The 17,309-nt window shown below is 41.4% G+C and overlaps 1 protein-coding gene across 1 annotated transcript in view; it reads right to left on the minus strand.

The window, feature by feature from the left end:
* COL22A1 (collagen type XXII alpha 1 chain) overlaps positions 1–17,309 on the minus strand; it is a 36,170-nt gene that overhangs the window by 14,868 nt on the left and 3,993 nt on the right. The window contains exons 2-8 of the mRNA XM_064703219.1: positions 14,255–14,378; positions 11,500–11,775; positions 10,408–10,488; positions 9,684–9,797; positions 9,193–9,237; positions 5,183–5,236; positions 4,413–4,448 (exon numbers count right to left, since the gene is read on the minus strand). Of these exons, the coding sequence (XP_064559289.1) occupies positions 4,413–4,448; positions 5,183–5,236; positions 9,193–9,237; positions 9,684–9,797; positions 10,408–10,488; positions 11,500–11,775; positions 14,255–14,378 (730 nt within the window). The remainder of the gene's footprint in view (positions 1–4,412; positions 4,449–5,182; positions 5,237–9,192; positions 9,238–9,683; positions 9,798–10,407; positions 10,489–11,499; positions 11,776–14,254; positions 14,379–17,309) is intronic.

Consider the following 17,309-nt stretch of genomic DNA (forward strand, 5'->3'; position numbering starts at 1 on the left):
CTATAATAGTCCTTCTGCATTTTTATCAGAGTTATTAGCATGAAAAAAAATGCTAGGAGAATATAGACTTTATCTACTAAAGTTGTTTCTCATATTCATTGCTGCCTGTGTGAGTATTAGCATGAAGGAAAACAGATAAAGCACAAAAGGAAAGCCTGGATACTCTTGGAAACTCATTAGTGAGGGAAGTCTCAGTGCAAAACATAATGAAACCTTCATCCACCACCTCTGCAAAAGATGGGTGCTCATGCTTAGAGTTTTTTCCTGATTAATGAGTTTCCTATGGAAAAATCATGGTAGTCATCATTTGATCCACTTGTGTCATGACACCTTTGCATGCTTCCTGCTCTCCTTCAACAGCTGTGAATAGTGTTGGTCTAAGCCCTGAGCAAACTATAGAAATTTCTGTCTCTTTCTGGGCAACGAAGGTGTTAGGAATATTCAAGAGTTATACGAAAGTCTAAGAATAGCTATCAGCAGTCAAAACAAAGGTGCAGTGAGCTCCTGGCCCATCTGCCTCAGTTCTCCTCATGGGAGACCTCTCAGACCTGTCCTGTCACCAATTACATTTTGCAGAGCTCCACTGACATCCTGGAGAAGAAAATGTCTTTGTACTCACTAGAGGCTTACAGATGTCTCTCTCTAATTAACTCATATGCACTGTTTCAAACACAAAACTTTAACATCCAGAACAGTCTGCAAAGAGGTGTTTCAATACCTGCTGGATGAAAAGCAACTTCATTTTGTTAATTTTAAACTTGCTAGAAAGGTAGCTTGGTTTGCCTTCCCTTCAGTTTTATAAAAGAAGAAAGGGTGAAAATTTCCCACTAACATCTCCACACCACTCAAAGTTTGACAGATTTGTGTCTTACTCCCCCTAAAGTCATCACATTTCCAAGCACCTTCCTGCCTGCAGAACCTTTTCAGTGCTCTTGGCCTTTGGGATGCTGGAAGGGTGTCTCAGCACCACTGCATATTGCTCAGTCCTTTGCAAGACAAAGGCAGAAGTTTTTGAGAGCCTCCCAGTTTAATTTTGCATGGAGGCATTGGGAGGGCTGGCTCATGATGTGGATGGCTGTGCCCCAGGAATGCAGACCTCATGCTCTACAGAACCTCCCTTGTCAGACATGAATTCTCTGACTTTGATCGAGTTACTGAAACCCCCTTTTGCTTGAATGGTCCTCAGAAATGCTCTCCAGCTGCTCCTCCTGCCCCTGCTCCTCTTGAATCAATAGGGATTTGAGATGAGAGGTATAACCCTTCCAGAATCAGCCCTTCCGGTTTAGCAGATAGCCACTTGAATAACCTCCAGAATAAAGCTAAAGCATTCCTTTTCATGGTGATGAGACTACAGAATTGGATATTTGTCGACATATGTCCAACAACAGAAGCATTTGCAAAAGTGAATGAACACACAGTAAAGGGACACAGATTTATGAGCAGAAATATGACAGACTACATCTAAGGTGAAAGGGATTAAGAACTCCAAGGGCTGAAAGATGACAGCAAACAATGGATATTTAAGATCCAACACAGAGCAGCAATAGGTCAATCCCACCTCTCCAGGAAATCCACTTGAGAGTGGTTTACATGGGCACCTGTAGATGCATTATGGTATATTTTTTTATATCTGTGTACAATAACTTGGCTGCATATGCATGTTTCTGTAAAAAAAAAAAAAAAAAAGCATCCTCTATCATTCTGAGCTATTTAGGCCTGGCAGAACATGCCAGGCTGCTGCTTGAACCATGAGTTTCCTGGGTACAAAAGTTACACAAGTCCTCATGTCAACATGAATTAGGTTTTCAGCCACATTATCTGCTATTATCTCGGGGTTTGCCACTAATGATATGCTCAACATTTTATATATGCTAATACAAGCATCCTTTTGGCTTTAACTTGGTGATATAACTAAGGTGATGACCTGGAGAAGCAAGGCCAGTACCTCTCCTGTCCTTCTGGAAAAGCGCGGGATTTTCCCTCTGACAAATGCCTCAGACCTCACATAAATGCCATACAAATAGTACTTGGCAACAGCATGGTCTGACAGGTGTTTGGCACTGGCACAGCTGGAGAGCAAGTCTGTAATAAGGGGGTGATTTTAATCTTGTCATCTCGGTCTTTTCAAAGGTGAGACCACTTTGTTCCATCAATATTTAGGATGTGAGCCTCATCCTTTTAAAGCATCCCTCAGCACATGCATGGCAACAACCACACAGATTGCAGCTGTTAGCAAAGTCCAGCATCTCTGATCCAGCTTTCCAGCACTGGCTCATACCCATATAAATCAAGGAAACAAAGCTGTCACAGCCAAAGTGAGAAAGAAACATAAATTCCTGCTCGTGCAGCCATTGTGGAGCACCAGGCAAACAAAGGAAACACCTGAATCCTCTCCTTCCAGATGTTCTCCTCTCTGGGAAGGTTTTAATTTCATAGGTTATTCTACTTTGATGGTAACTGGCATTGCAGGCACTTGCAGCCCTGCTCCCTGTGGTTCTGGCTATTTCTTGGGCACTGGAACAGACTGTACAGGGACATGGTCACAGCACCAAGCCTGTCAGAGCTCAAGAAGCATCTGGATTGTGCTCTTAGTTACATAGTTTAGTTTTAGTCCTGGAAGGAGCAGGGAGTTGAATTAGATAATCCATATGGATTCCTTCCAACCTGAGATAGTCCATGATTTTATGATTCTATATCCTGAGGTTCTCTTTAATCAAGCCAGCAGCATACAGCTGATAAATCTTTGCCCTGCACCAGGAACAGCAGTGACACTGAGCCATTGGGTTACATGGGGCACAAACACCCTGAGTCCCATAAACCCTCCCTGAACAGATGAGAACAAGCTGCCTCAGCTGGCAGAGGTACCAAATAAGCACAACAAGCTGACCATAAACTCAGCATCCTCCAAAGCCTACACATTTCTTTGGGCACTCAATGCTGTTTGGCTACTCCAGCTGAAGTTCTGCTCATACTGTGACATCTCTCTATTTTTCCCCCTCCAGACCTGCAAACCTATTTGTCTATGCATGAAAATAGTACAGAGATAAATATATTTTCTGACATTTTTCTGTAGAGTTCAAAACAGAAGAAAACAAGAACTTGCTTCAACTACAGCACAACTAATACCATAAACATTATGTTTCCCACCACACTGCTGGCTCTCACCACCTGACAAACATGAGCTGGTTTCCAAAGGTTGAATCCTGAGTCTCAAAGGCTAAATTGTGTCTGTCAGTGGGAGGACTGCAGGAAAATGAATGCAGAGATGTGGTTTTTATGGCCCCCATGTTTCTAGCCTGGCTCAATAAAATTTCCTGCCATGAGCAACTGGCATTTTGATTGTAATTTCACATGATGAATTACCACTATATACAATCAATATATCATAACCATAGAAAGAGCAAATGCGAAGCTGCAATGGGCATAAATGCCATGTTCTCTCTAGTGCAGCATTCTTCCTTTCCAATCACAATCACAATCCAATAGTTTGAAATTCTCTGAGCAATTTCAAGATTCCCTGAAAAACATCTCAACAGATTCCTAATCTCATTTTCAACACAAACCTTGACTTCTTCCTTAATATGTTCGTCTCCTATCCTGTCAATCTTTTCCCATTGTTCCTCGCAACTTGAAATTTCCCTTTGATCGTAAGGAAAACACCCTCAACCAGGTGTGATACAGAGCTACAGACAGAAAGAGCTCATTCTCTTCTGAAGTCTAGGCATTGGGACTTTTTTTTTTTTTTTTTTTTTTTTTTGTGCAGAATGGAAAGATTTTAGCCAGTATTGCCTTGAAATCACCATCTTTTTAAAATGCAAATTAATCCAGTCCTGCTGTTGTTTCCCACTGTTGATCACCAATGAAAGAGTTTTCCAAGATAGATAATACAGAAATTTTCAGCGGTTATTCCGTATCCTCAGTTTTAACATCCAAGTCTTATTACTCTGTCCTGCCTAATATTAGAAGTAAAAAAATATTCCAGCTTTTTTTCATTCAGTTCATTAATGAACAGATCCAATTGGAAGAAAGACTATGACAGACTTCTCATAAGCCAAATTTAATCCTGCTGAAAAATTCAATAAACTCAAAATTATGCTTTCTTTCTGTTTTTCATCCTTCCAGCCAATTTCTTTTGTGCATTATCCTCCACGAACTCACTGCTGCTTATACAAAGGAAAGATTATGATTTGAATTTGATCAGATTTTCCATGCTCAATGCAAAAAGAAACTCAAACAACATGAAGGGGAGAAAGCAATGAACACTCTAAATCTTGTCTGCAGAAGGAGACATAAAGGTTCCCTACAAAGATCCAACATCTTTTGTATCCTATACACTCCAAAAGCAACCTCTGAACTACATCAGGCAACAGCAAGCAATTAATTTGTTGGGCCAGTGAAGGATTAGATCTTACCTTTTCTCCTTTCTCTCCTATGCCATAGGCTTTGCCCTAGAAATGAAAAAAAAAAAGAGCTAAAAATGTAAATTTGAGAACAAGGGCATCAAACAACACTACAGATTCATATTTCATATTCTCCTTGTTATGCATCCCAGATCTATCTCTCGTTATATATAGATATATAAGTCACTTCAAAACTACTATAGGGAAAGCAATTTTCTTTGGGCATAATAATTCAGTGACAAATTAAACTAAAAACTTATCCCAAATTCTCCTACTGCAGCCAGAAAAACATCTTATTTTTTATTCATGGAAGAGCATGATGTTACATTTCCAAATGTGAAGTTGCCAACAACTTTTACTGGAATGAATTTTACATAGGGTTAAAGATTTTTTTTACTAAAATCTCAGCCTGGCATTTGCATTAATTACAGCTGGGGGAGGCTGTGTCTTGGTCATCTGAATGTAAAAAGTCAAGAGAGATTTGCATCTTCTTTTTGCTCAGTTGACTCATATTGTCCCCCAGCAGACGTGCAGCTGTGGTAATCAAGTGCATCCAAGTTCCATATTTAATTGGAAGGTCAGTATTAAGTCAGTTATCAGCTGTACCCAGGGATGAAACCTCCATCTGCCCCTCTCCAAGAGAGGCCAGTGAGTGCCAGAGAGATCAGGCTCCTCCTGGGATTGGGCACACAATGCTGTGAACAGGTTCTCACCATGAAGGAGAAAACAACTGCTCACATTTTCATCTCCTTTAGCAAAATCATTGGGTATTTCTTACTTACTGACTCTCCTTTTTCTCCTCGGAGTCCAGGAAGCCCTGGGATGCCTCTTTCTCCCTTGAAACAGAAAATTTGTTAATATCACATAGTCAATTCATTTCTTTTTTAGACATAGAAGGAAAGTGATGCAACAAGGGTTTGACTGAAATAATGGAAATTTTTGGTCCCACCAGTCTCTACAGCCAAGATTTCAGCTCCTGTCCTAAGGACTGGGTGTACCTAATTGCATGTCTTGTAAACATCCAAGTTTTCAGATTTATTTTCCCTTTTGTCTTTCATATGAAAATACTGGTAGAAGCCTTTGGAGTGCACTGGCAAGGCAGAGAGTTTTCTCCTGTGAAGTACTTCAAATGCCCTTATTTTTTATTAAGAGAGGAAATATTTGCAAAGGTGCTTTGCAGAAGACCTTGAGAGTACATGCCAAAAATGTGCAAAAAATAACCTGAAAATATTGTTCAGATTTTAGAGATTTTTTTATTTGTAATCCAAACCCCTTGTTTTCAGTCTAAATTTTCACTAAATTTTCAGAATCTGCTAGCCTTTCTCTTCCCCCCACAAGTGTGCAACACACACAGTCATTATTCTTGCTTGTTCCAATGGGAGAGAGGGAAAGTAACATAGAAAAGAAACAATTTGAAAGATACAACTTATGATGGTTGGAAAAGTTATAACTGGAGAAGGACATACACAGGGAGGAAAAGAGAAAAATGGTCAATCAAAAACCAAGCAAAACTTTTTCTTCAGTTTTCTCCTAAAAAGGACAGGAGTAAAAGGGACAAAGAATCAAAGAAGGTCCAAAATTTCATAAATATTTATTGGATACAGAACTTAAAGTGGTGCCAAACTCAGCAAGTGCAGAAAAAATCCCCATAAATCATTTTCACACACTGCTCTGCACTCTCAAAACTAGAGGAAGGAGACCAGTGGGGGATATATCCACTACTTGGACTAGTTTAAGGCTATGTGCTGTGCTGCCACCAGTTCCTTCAATTCCTGCAGCACTGGGAGCTGCTGGGGAGCAGAAGGCTCTGCCCAGCTCTTTCCCAATTCTCAGCCAAAATGTACAAACCAGAAACGTGCTGTGCTGAGCACCCCATCTCTCACTTAAAAATGCAATGTGCTCACCTATTTGTGCACTGTGACTTCAGTACAGACTTAAAATCAAGCTGGAAAAGTCTCAGACCTGGAGCAGGACCCTCCAGAACCAGAGCATCAATAAGTCTGATGGCCCCTGCTCTCCCCATATCTCCCCACAGGGACCACAGCAGGGTTTAATTTTGTGTCTCTATCAAATTTATTCTGATCTGTGCCCCCTCAAAAAAAATCTGCTTAGCAACAACAGGAACTGAAAACTTTTGCCAGGATCATCCTTTCTTTTCCCTAGGTGAAAAAATGCTTTTGAAAGCACAGGAAATATGAAAGTTTCTTTCTTTAGCCTTTCTGCTTTGTTTTTTTGCTGAAAGAAAGAAAACTCACAGAGCAAGTAGCACATACACAAAACTATGTCATTGTCAATTAAGAAGGCTGTGGTAAAATTCACAAAAATTTTTATGTGACCATCTCTTTCAAGTCACTTTCTAATTTGGAGGAAAAGATACATCCTGCTAGAGCTTGTCTAAATAAACTGGAATTCACAAACTTCACAATGGTAGGTAAGACTTGTAATTTCTTTGTGGATAAAAGCACCTCTCACAGAGCAAGGCTTTGTCTACTCTTGGATCAATAGCAGTGCTGGAAGAGAGAAGCAGCCTGTTGATCATCAGCCCAGTGCCCCAAGCAGCCATCCTGGCTGCCTGCAAACAACACAGCCTGCAGAGGGACTGTGGAAGGAAAATAAATCAGACTGGGTTGTCATTAGCATCTAAAATTTATCAACAGGACCCAGCCTCAGACATATGAGCCAGTTCTGCCACAGCTATTTCCTGCCTAGCTATTTCCCAATACAGTTCTTTACCATACCTCATTCCAAAACACATCAGCTGTGTCTCCATGCATTACCCTCACTTTGGCAGTGTGGGTCATTGAGGCAGAGGTGTTTATCTCCCAGAAATATTTTCCATTTTTTTTGATAACTGCAAGCTCTCCTGTTTCTCCCAGCCTTTGAAAGCTTAGAGAAGATCAGAATCACATTATCTTCTTCTTTCTCTAATAAATACCAGGTGGTAATGTTGGCAAGATGAAAATAAGTGCTGAATTCCTTGCCAAGGGCAGGATTTTAGCCCAGGTAGCTCAGTAATGTTGCAGAGAGAGAGGAGGAGAGCTAAAATTTATTTTTGAACATGGAGCAAGGACTGTAACAAGCTGGTCCTTGCCAATAACAATGTAAGAGTGGTATTTGTTATTGAATCTCAACATCTTTGAAGATGGGAGATAAACATACAACTTGCCTTATTTAGCAGATAGAGAAGCTAAATAATTTGTCTCAAATCATCATATTTACAGTAAATTGTTGTCAGATCCTATATTTAAATGGCATCATCCCCAGGTCCTTGAGACTGTGACACAGTCCTTCCTTGTCTTTCTAGTCTCAGACCACTAGAGCCAGGGAAAAGTCACTCACATCTGCAGGAGTGGGACAGTCCTTTAGGGGTCTGTTCCAGAAAACCCCTGATGCTGTTCTTGTAGACACACTTCTCTGTATCCCACCAGTGTGTCCTGCACCCAGTACTGACCCATGTGAGACACTGAGGCACCCTCAGCAGCACACAGCCCTTAGCAAAGCAGGAGAAGACAATGGGATCTTGCTGCAGGGCCCTTTTGTCATTATCACCATTGTCTTTTCTGCAACTTCCTCACAACAGCCATGTCTTTGCTGTTCCTTAAAATAGCCCATCACTATTGAAGCTGTCATGGATTAAAATAGAAAGCTCCTATATATCTTTACATGGAGGCATAAGGAGCCTTTGTCTGCGCATTTGAGCAGTAATGAGCCCATGTTCTTTCATCCCAGCCTCCAAAAAGCATATTCCTATCTCCAAAACCTCTCTGCAGACACCAGACCAAGCTTTGCCAAAAGACAGCACATCTCTGAAGATGTTTGACCTTCCAAAACCTTGAGATTATTTCCTTCCCCTCCCACAGTCTTTCATAATAACTGAGTGACTTTTGGTGGGATGCAACTCAGTTATTCACCAAACAGGTATAAATTCAGTGACTCCATTTGCAGAAGCAATTCAGATGGAAATAGTTTTGAATATAACTTTTCCCCTAAAAATCTTTTCACAGAGAGTAAAACTGGGAGCCGCCAACACCACCAACTTTCACCTCTCCAGCCATGTTGTGACTCTGTTTTCTTCCTGTACAAGTCCTTCCTTTGAGTCTATTGCCTCATGGTTCTCTCTGTAACCAGGCACAGAAGAAAAATGTGTTTGTGCTGAATGCACACATGTGTATACCAGAGAGGCCTGCAGAACAGGCAGGGGAATACAAAGGCTGCACTGTGAAACTTGAAGCAGACATCACAACCACTCTCCTACCCTTTTATCTAGGAAGAAGAGTACTGGGGGAAGTGGCCTATATTTAACATCATGACTCAGGCAGTCTTGCTAAGGATAAAAGATTGAGACTGATCCTTTACCCTTAGTCTCAAGAAACTTTCTGAAGTGTGACTGGAAGGCTGCTACCTCAACTATGCACGTGTATCACTGTGAGAAAGGCACAGCATGGCAGCAGCACCTCTGTTTCAGGTGACCTGCCATGGAAGCTGTGCATGACCTAGTGAATAACAGTAACGTGCAAAAATGCCAGTTTAGAAGCTACAGGAAAGGATTTTGCAACACATTTACTCTAAGAATGACGTAAAGCAGCAAAAGAGAAGCCTAAATGCGAGCATAAAATAAAGATAAAATTTCACAAAAAACTTCTGCAGTCCCAGGCTCATCCAAAACTGTCTGAACTTAATTATGTACTAAATTAACTCTCATTTCTCAAAATCTTCAAATCCTCTATTTACTCTGAAATTGTTTAGTTGTTGCTGTTTTTATTAACCAAATGAACTAGGACGTATTACTGACCTTTTGACCCTTGGGACCTTCAAAGCCAAGTGGACCCCTCTCCCCCTAAGATAAAAAATACATGATTAATCAAACTTATCTTCTCATTTTATATTCAAGCAAGGGGCCTGATCGTAGGAGGACAGGAGGACAACAAAATGTTTTCAGGTTTAAGCAGAGAACATAATAAAGCTGACATGCCCTCAGGAGCAATGACAATGAAGCTGGTTTCTCAGAGGTCCCAGTCAGACCCAGAGACAGCAAGCACATTCCTTTTAAAAGCCATGAGGTTTTTTTCAATGTGGCCACATTTACCTTCAAAATCTGTTTAATTTTATTTGAAGAAGGATCAAATAACTGAACTAGATAAGAATAATCACTTTGTTTTCAATGTTGCAACCAGGACTACCAGCATGACCAGAATCACTGAATTAGGCAAAGAGAAAACACCAGGGAAACTTCCTTTACCTCTATAGACATCCCAAATGAAACACTCTCATCTCAGCACTCACCTTTTGTCCAGGAGGACAGGAGCAGTTGAAAATCTTGAGATGTCCAACTTGCTCACTGCCAACAGTGGGCCTCACTTCCAGGGGAGGTGCTTCCGTGAGGACCGTGACCTGGCACTGCACCCAGACACCCAAGATCAGGACAAAGCCTTAAATGCTGCAAAGCTTCCCCTTCCACCCACTTTAGACAAATCCCACAGGCACCACTGTGTAACACACAGCCAAATGTGTCCTCATGAGGAATGAAATCCCACAAAAGCCATTCATCGAAGCAAAAGAGGAAAATGTGGCAAAATGAACAATGGACCTCTTTAACCAAGATTGAGGGGGAAAGAGTGAAAGGAGGGTGGAGGTTTCTAGTGAGAGTTGGGCACAGGAAAATAAACTGCAACTGGCACTGTTTTTAGCTGTTTCCAAATAAAGCCAGTGGGAAACATGTTGAATATTTCATGCTGCATTTCTGTTGTTCTATCATCACTTTGGGGTTTTGTTTCCCCTGACAGTTTGACAAAGAAAGAGGAACTTGGAAACTTCAAATTCCTCATACTCATCCCTCTGCAGTGGCCCTCCTCTGAGCTGCTACACTGCCAATTACACAGTTAGGTTTCAATCACCCTTATTAAACAAAAATTATAATCCCACACTGCCACATATTCCCTGGTTTATGTAATAGATTTCAGTGGAAAGTGTTCATGTGAAAACGAATAAATGACAAAAAGGAGCTTACTGGTCCAGAGGGAATGTCGCAGCAGGTCTCCAGCTCGGCGTGCCTGGAGTCACAGTAAATCACCATCCTCTGAAGATCAAACTGGGAGACAAAGGGAGGCAGCATCTCAGACACAGTGAATTATTAAAGACCCTGTGTCCTTTTGCTTGGACATAAACAGAGCAGGCAAACACAAACAAAAAAACAGATGGTGCAAACTTCAGAGCGGTTCTGTGGATCCTGTAGTCAATCTCTATCTCTCCCTATCAATAATAGACCAATACCTCAGCATGCTACAGGAGCTGAGATAATAAGACTTTGAAAATGTCTATTCAAATTCTGGTCCAGGTTTTTGTGCAAATCCCCATGTTCTGGCCAAACTTCTGTCTGAGAAGACATATCCTGGCCACGTCTATCCTTCCTAGAATTTCATCTAGACACAAAGCCTATTTTCCTCCTGTTGTGCCTTGCATCTTCTGACCATTTATTCCTGCGTGAGAAATGCTATGAACACATTTGATATGCACGTTCCATCCATTTTGCACAGCCAAGAAAGATTATACAAGTCTGAAATACCAAACTATCACACATAAATTATACCAGGGTAACACTGCTGCTGGACAATCAGCTGTGTGTCTTGACTTTGGTTCGTTTGTACTAGGGGTCATTTAATATCTGAGGAATGGAGAATATATCACAACTCTTTTGAGTTAACAAGTTTTCTTTTTCCCTCCAACTCTTTTTATCACCTGTGGAAACATTCATAATGCCAAGATCAGATGAAGACTTTTCTGTGTTCGTCAGTACCCAGTTTGATGATATTTGTATACAATTTTGGTTTTGCTTCTAACTGTAGCACATTCTGTGACTAGACAGAAATACGAAATAAATTTCTCATTTTTAATCCCTATTTTGGAGATATAGTATCACATAAAAATGCAGCAAATCCTGTGCATCATAAGGTGCCAATCTGTCTTAGCTATGTAACACTGGTCCCATTTCAGCATGCTGCCTCAGGAAAAGGGTCAATTACAACACAACCCCCCTCATTCACAGGCTGTAAACCCAAAGCTGAGCCTTCACCCAGCTCTAACCAGCAAGCACAGTACTTACATCAATGGGGACGCTGTCATACAAGCGTTTGCCAATCACAGTCTTCCCTTGAATGTCAATGTTCTCCCTGTCCTCAATGGGCAGCACCTGCACCAGCTTGCAGTCTATGTACAGGGAGACAGCCTTGGCCTGGATGCTGAGGGCGATTTTGTGCCAGCCGCGGTCGAACAGGTCACTGACACGCGCGTTGCGGAACACCACTCTGACGGCGTCCCTGGTGAGTCCCACGGCATTGTACTCCAAAGCCTTGTTCTCCCCATCCAGCCTGATGGACACCTGCGAGCAAACAGGGGGGGTCTGCTGAGAAACAAAGCCTACTCCTTCCTCTTGACTGCCTTCCATCAGCACCCACAGCCCCAAGCCAGGGGGGCACTGGCTGTGGTGAGACAGCACAGAGCAGAGGATGGAATTGTGTGGGGGATATGGAAAAGGAGCCTACTTGGGCTCAGTGAATAATTGCTCTCATTTACTTGGGCTGGTAAATAAGATGGGGTTCCACAAGCTTTGGGGTAGACCCACAACTATAGGAATATGCCCTCTGTTGATGAAGTGACAAAACAATCTTTTGTCCCCCTATGAGCTTAGAAGTTTCTCTCCTCGATTAAGTGAAAAGTCTCATAAGACCTAGGAGACTTCCCCTCAAACTTAAGGATAGCTAACTGGATAAGAGCCAAAAAGTCCCATTTGGGCAATTTACTAGAAAAATAAGAGAACAAAGAAACTAATTGCTTTTGTGGGGTGTTTTACTAGGGGCAGGAGGGCCTCTTGCACTTAAATCGGTTTTTCTCTATAAAGAGTTTGTTATTTTGCCTTTTATTAAAATCTTTTTTTTCCCAACACTGCCACAAAAGCCATCTTGCTGATTTTATGCCTTCTAAGGTAGCTGAGCTATCTTGGGTGTGAAATAGATCTCCAAGAGCTTATGAGATCTGGCTATTTTCTTATGAGACTCCTATTTCACACCAGCAGCTAAAGGCTCCTCATGTGAGTACAACCCTTGGCATGGTTTCAGCACAGGCTGCCTTGCTGCCATGGCAGGGTGGTGGTGCAGGTCATGGGCACCTCCCCAAAGGCATTTCCCCAAAGCTGAACCTGGTTTGGATCCCTCTACCCCATGTTCTCCTCCACTGCCTCCCAGCAGGCTCTTTACTCCCATCACATGTCCTCAGGTGTCCCATGGGATATGGAAAAATACCTCATATGAAACCAGTGAAAGCAGTCTGCTGAGCTATGGCACTGCCCACACTTTTATTTCAGGTGCTTTGAACAGAAAACCACACCCCATCCTCTGTACTGCAAGCTACAGAGCAGGCAAAAATAGGGTTTTTAAGACATGCAACTTTGAGTTAATTTACAAATTGATGTCTTCTTTTACCAAAGCCAGGCAGTTACCAGCCAGCAGCAGGGATTGGAGCAGGCAGAACCAGGAATGGTGTGTCCATGAGCTGCAGGGCCACCTTGGCCCTGAGCTGTGAGTGATGTGAGCAGCCCAGGGTAGGCTGACTCCACCTCTGACCCAACTCTCCCTGCAGCTGAGCACTGTGCTGGCTGGGAATGCCAGTTTGGATCAAAGTTGGCTCAGGAGTGTCTGCATCTGTGAGCTGTGCAGGTCTGCAAGGGAGCAGCCAAACCTCAACCAACTCTACATGAAACGAGGCTCATGGGGCTCTAAGGCACTTCTGGCACCATAATTTTTAAGGCACTTTTGAAATTATTGCTGGAAATATTGAGTGTTTTTCTCTCTCCACACCTAAGCAGTTCAAGTTTTTAACTTTCTGCAAGAAATACCTGCAAGTGATAATTCTCACTCTGCAGCAGCTAGGAATGTATGTGGCACAGTAAATCACATTTCATTTAATGAAGCTTCAGCTGATAATAACTTTCATATACACCTTTTACCACAGTCTCAAATCCAGTTATCTAATTCTTCAAACTGCACCTATTCTTCACTGATAGTTCCCAAAATCCTTTTAAATACCAGTCCCAAAGCAGCAATACTGAATTACAGAGCTATGTGAACCCATGCTGACAGCCCACTTTAGAGTCCTGGGTAATGCCATCACCACTATATTTGGTGCTGAGCAGAAAAATGTAAAACCCAAATCACTCCCTCCTCAAGCACCCTCAAAACCCTAAACTCTACCAAGTTGCTAGAAACTTGTTGTGTAGGGACAGACAGCCCTTTAGTGCATACTTACAATATTTATTTTTTTTTCTGAGAACCTGAGAGTACTTGAAAGAAAATTATTTGATCAAATTGTGCAGCAGCCAGGACTCAGAGTTTTGGAACTATAACAGATGTCACACCCACACCCAGAGCAGGAGCCCATAATGCATTTACAAGTGACCTAGAAGGCTGTGCAAAACCTGACATAACTCACTGCTCTGTAGTACATCCATGTGACAACCTTTTTCCAAAAAGGCAAAATATTTTCCCTAAGCAGAACTATCTGAACAAAACAACTGAAAACTCAACAGGAGTTTCAAGAGTAAGGATGGTATTTTTTTGTCCCCCTCTCCAGCTAACACATTTATCTGCATCCCAATAACAACCAAGGTATATACAAATATTTATTTGGGGTTTGAATTAAAGGTAAAATATTTGCAGCAAAATCTACTGAAAAAGTAACAGAATTTTAGAATTTTTACCAGTTCACAAGAAAAAAGAGTGGGAGGTTAAGGCAAGAAAACTGGCTCATGATAAAAAAAAAAAAAAAAAAAGGCTGTTCCTGCTGGCTGTAAAAGAGCCTCTTACCTGTGGTATGCCATACTTGTCAATAATCTGCCAGATATACCAGTCTTCCTTCCTGGAAGCCTTCCGGAATTTGAAGGTTGTTACAAAAGCATATTCATCAGGCAGGCCTTGTGGAAATACATCCCTGGCACGGGGAGGGGAAAGAGAGCAATGTATCAGGCTTAGCAGTGAAGAGCAGAACTTCTAAAACTCTCTCCATATCCCAGCAATGCTTTCTAAAAGCATCATTGTGGTTCCTAAAAAATCTGCTGTATTTGGAAGCCTGAAGAGAGATCAACATGAGCTGGTGCCCTCCAGGTTCTGTCTCTGTGGAGCCCTTTCATCATTCCAATAGTGAAGCTCTCAAATTGGCTAAAATATAATGGAAATATGCAGTTGAGTATCCATCATGTTAAAAAGGTTGTTTTTCACTTCATGCTTCTGTTCATGAAACCTGTTAATAATTCTGTTCTATTCCAGATGCACTGGAGACCTGTGACTTCTGAGAATGGCCAGGAACACCCAAAACCCTGTAAATGTACCAAACTATAGCAACAAATATTATAATGTCTGCCCAAAACAGGCACGACAGCTCATGTCTTTGTTCCTTAGCGGGCAGCCCTGGATAGCAGAAGTTTCTCAAATCAAACATTGCAAACATATCAGGCAGAGATTTACCCAGTGTGATACCACAACCCCTGCACATAAGCAAACACATAAAGTAAGCGAAAATCCAATACTGGTTTTCTCTACTCCATCATAAAAACCTATCATAACATGGGGATGCAGAAGGAATAACTAATCCAGTATCACTATTTTTTTTTTTTTTTTGTTACTAGCCATTACTGGCTGCCTAAGAATGAGAATGAAAAAACATCTCTCTTGTACCCTCCAGATCTTTGGAATCCAGATGTCTAATTCAGACACAAATGCAATTTCTATATCAATAGTTTTTTATCGATTTGTCTCATATAAACTTCTGCATCCTCCCCTTGAACTCAGGTAAACTTACAACACTCACAACATCCCTTTGACAAGGAATCACCCACTGCTGCCCATTGCATAATGAGCCTCCTACTCTTTGTTAGGACCTAACTCAGTTCTTATCAGGGAAAACACAATGAACCTATTCTTTTTCTGTCTTTTATGCCATCCATGATTTTTCAAACTTTGCTTGCTATGCCTCTAAGCCATCTCTTTTCCCACCTGAAGAATACAGTTAACATTGTTCTTCATGCCCAAGCCAGCCTGCTCCTATAATCATTCCCAAATAAACCTTTCATAAATATCAGAACATCTGAGCAGTCAGGCATAAGCACTCAATACAAAACAAAACATAATGGCAGCAATTAATGAAGAACAAACTATGGAACATGGTCCTAATGAATAGTTAACATAATCCATCACTATGCAAAAACTGGCACAGTCCAAGGCACATAAAACTAGAAGCCTTTAATTGTATTAAAAGCAAAAAGTCCTCTAAATTTCCAGAACACTGTTTTGCAGTTGCAGCAAATGTTGAGATCCAGTCTTTCCTAATGCCAAAATACCTGATCATATTTTATTCTGTGCTTTGAATCTCCCATCTTTTCAGCCAAGTTATAAATTCAGAACACTCTGGTTTCATCCACTATTGTGGCTTTTGCTGTATAAAGTGCCCCTGCAGGATATGCACCAGTATAAGTTGGTTTTCCCTCTAGGGAGACAGAGACTTTCTGAATTCTTTCAACGCAAAAGAAAACTGAACCAGGCTCCCACTAGCTCCCTTAGGAAATCTTTCCTTTGGGAGAGCAGACAAGGCTGTCTCACTTCCTGGAACTAGTTTTTTAACCAGGGAGGTCCCATTTGCCTGGAAGTTAGCAAATCTACAAGAAGGGCCAGCAGGAGCACGTGGAAGTGAACAGAAGCAGGATCTAGAAGGAGGGTTGCCTTAAACTAGATATTAGGAAACAAATCTTCTACTGTAAAGGTGGTCAAGCACTGGAACAGGGAAGTGGTGGATTTGCCATCCATGGAAATATTCATAGAAAAGGGTGAATATGGCATTTGGGGACATGGTTTAGTGGTGAACATGGAAGTGTAGCATAACAGTTAGACTCAGTGATCTTATAGGGCTTTTTCCGACTTAACAATTTTATGGTTCTGGACAGCTCTGTGCTGGGAACATGAATATCATTATGCAAGCTTAATTTCAAAAAGGGTTTTCAGATGTTTAATACCCAGAGAAATAACTGGGAGTTAGGTACCTAAACATCCCAGTGAGTCTGGCCACACCTCATCACACAAGGCTGACAAACAGCCCATCAGGTAGATTTAAACTGACAGAAAGCCATAATGACCCATTACCTGCCATCCTCAACTGATTTTCAAAGATGCCGAGGAACCAGCTGCAAGTTCCCGACAGAAAAAGGTTTCATGCCAAAAGCAAATCTGAAGACATTCTCATTGCTTTGAAAATGTGATAAAAGCTGTTTCTGAAGTCATTGGTCCCTGTATCTTTTACAGAGCTGCATTGCTACATAAATAACAAAAACTTTGTTTAGCAGTTTTAACTTATTTCCTCACTTGAAAATTATCTGCATCTACAAGTTCAGCTTTACTTGGGGATCCAAGAGCAGGAGCTGCAGTCCCCAGAAATGTTTTATGTTCTTCTTTCACACAAGGCTGAATTGAACTGATGATCAATATTGTGGAACTCTGCTGGATGCCTGGTACCTACAGGGAGCATTCTGCCAGCTCCTTGGTCTATAATTCTGACAACAGGATAGATTGCAGAAAAGGCCCTTATAAAACTCCAAGACAAAAGAATCCCCCAGTGCTGCAGGTTAGTCCAAGAGTCAATTAACTCAACTACAAGGTCAGGCAAATCACAACTTTTACAAGAAAAAAAATATTAGTAAGAAGGCAGAAAATTCTTTTAACCATTGCTGGTTTTCAATATACAGCAACCTTCTCACGTGTTTTAATTTGCAATAAGAGCTTTCATCTCTGACAATAAGCATGAGGTCCTACATCTATAATAACACTATGGAAAAAATTATATTATCAGTTCTCATTTCAAACACTGAATCCAACA

This window comes from Zonotrichia leucophrys, chromosome 2 (assembly GCF_028769735.1).
Source record: "Zonotrichia leucophrys gambelii isolate GWCS_2022_RI chromosome 2, RI_Zleu_2.0, whole genome shotgun sequence".
NCBI classification, from domain to species: domain Eukaryota; kingdom Metazoa; phylum Chordata; class Aves; order Passeriformes; family Passerellidae; genus Zonotrichia; species Zonotrichia leucophrys.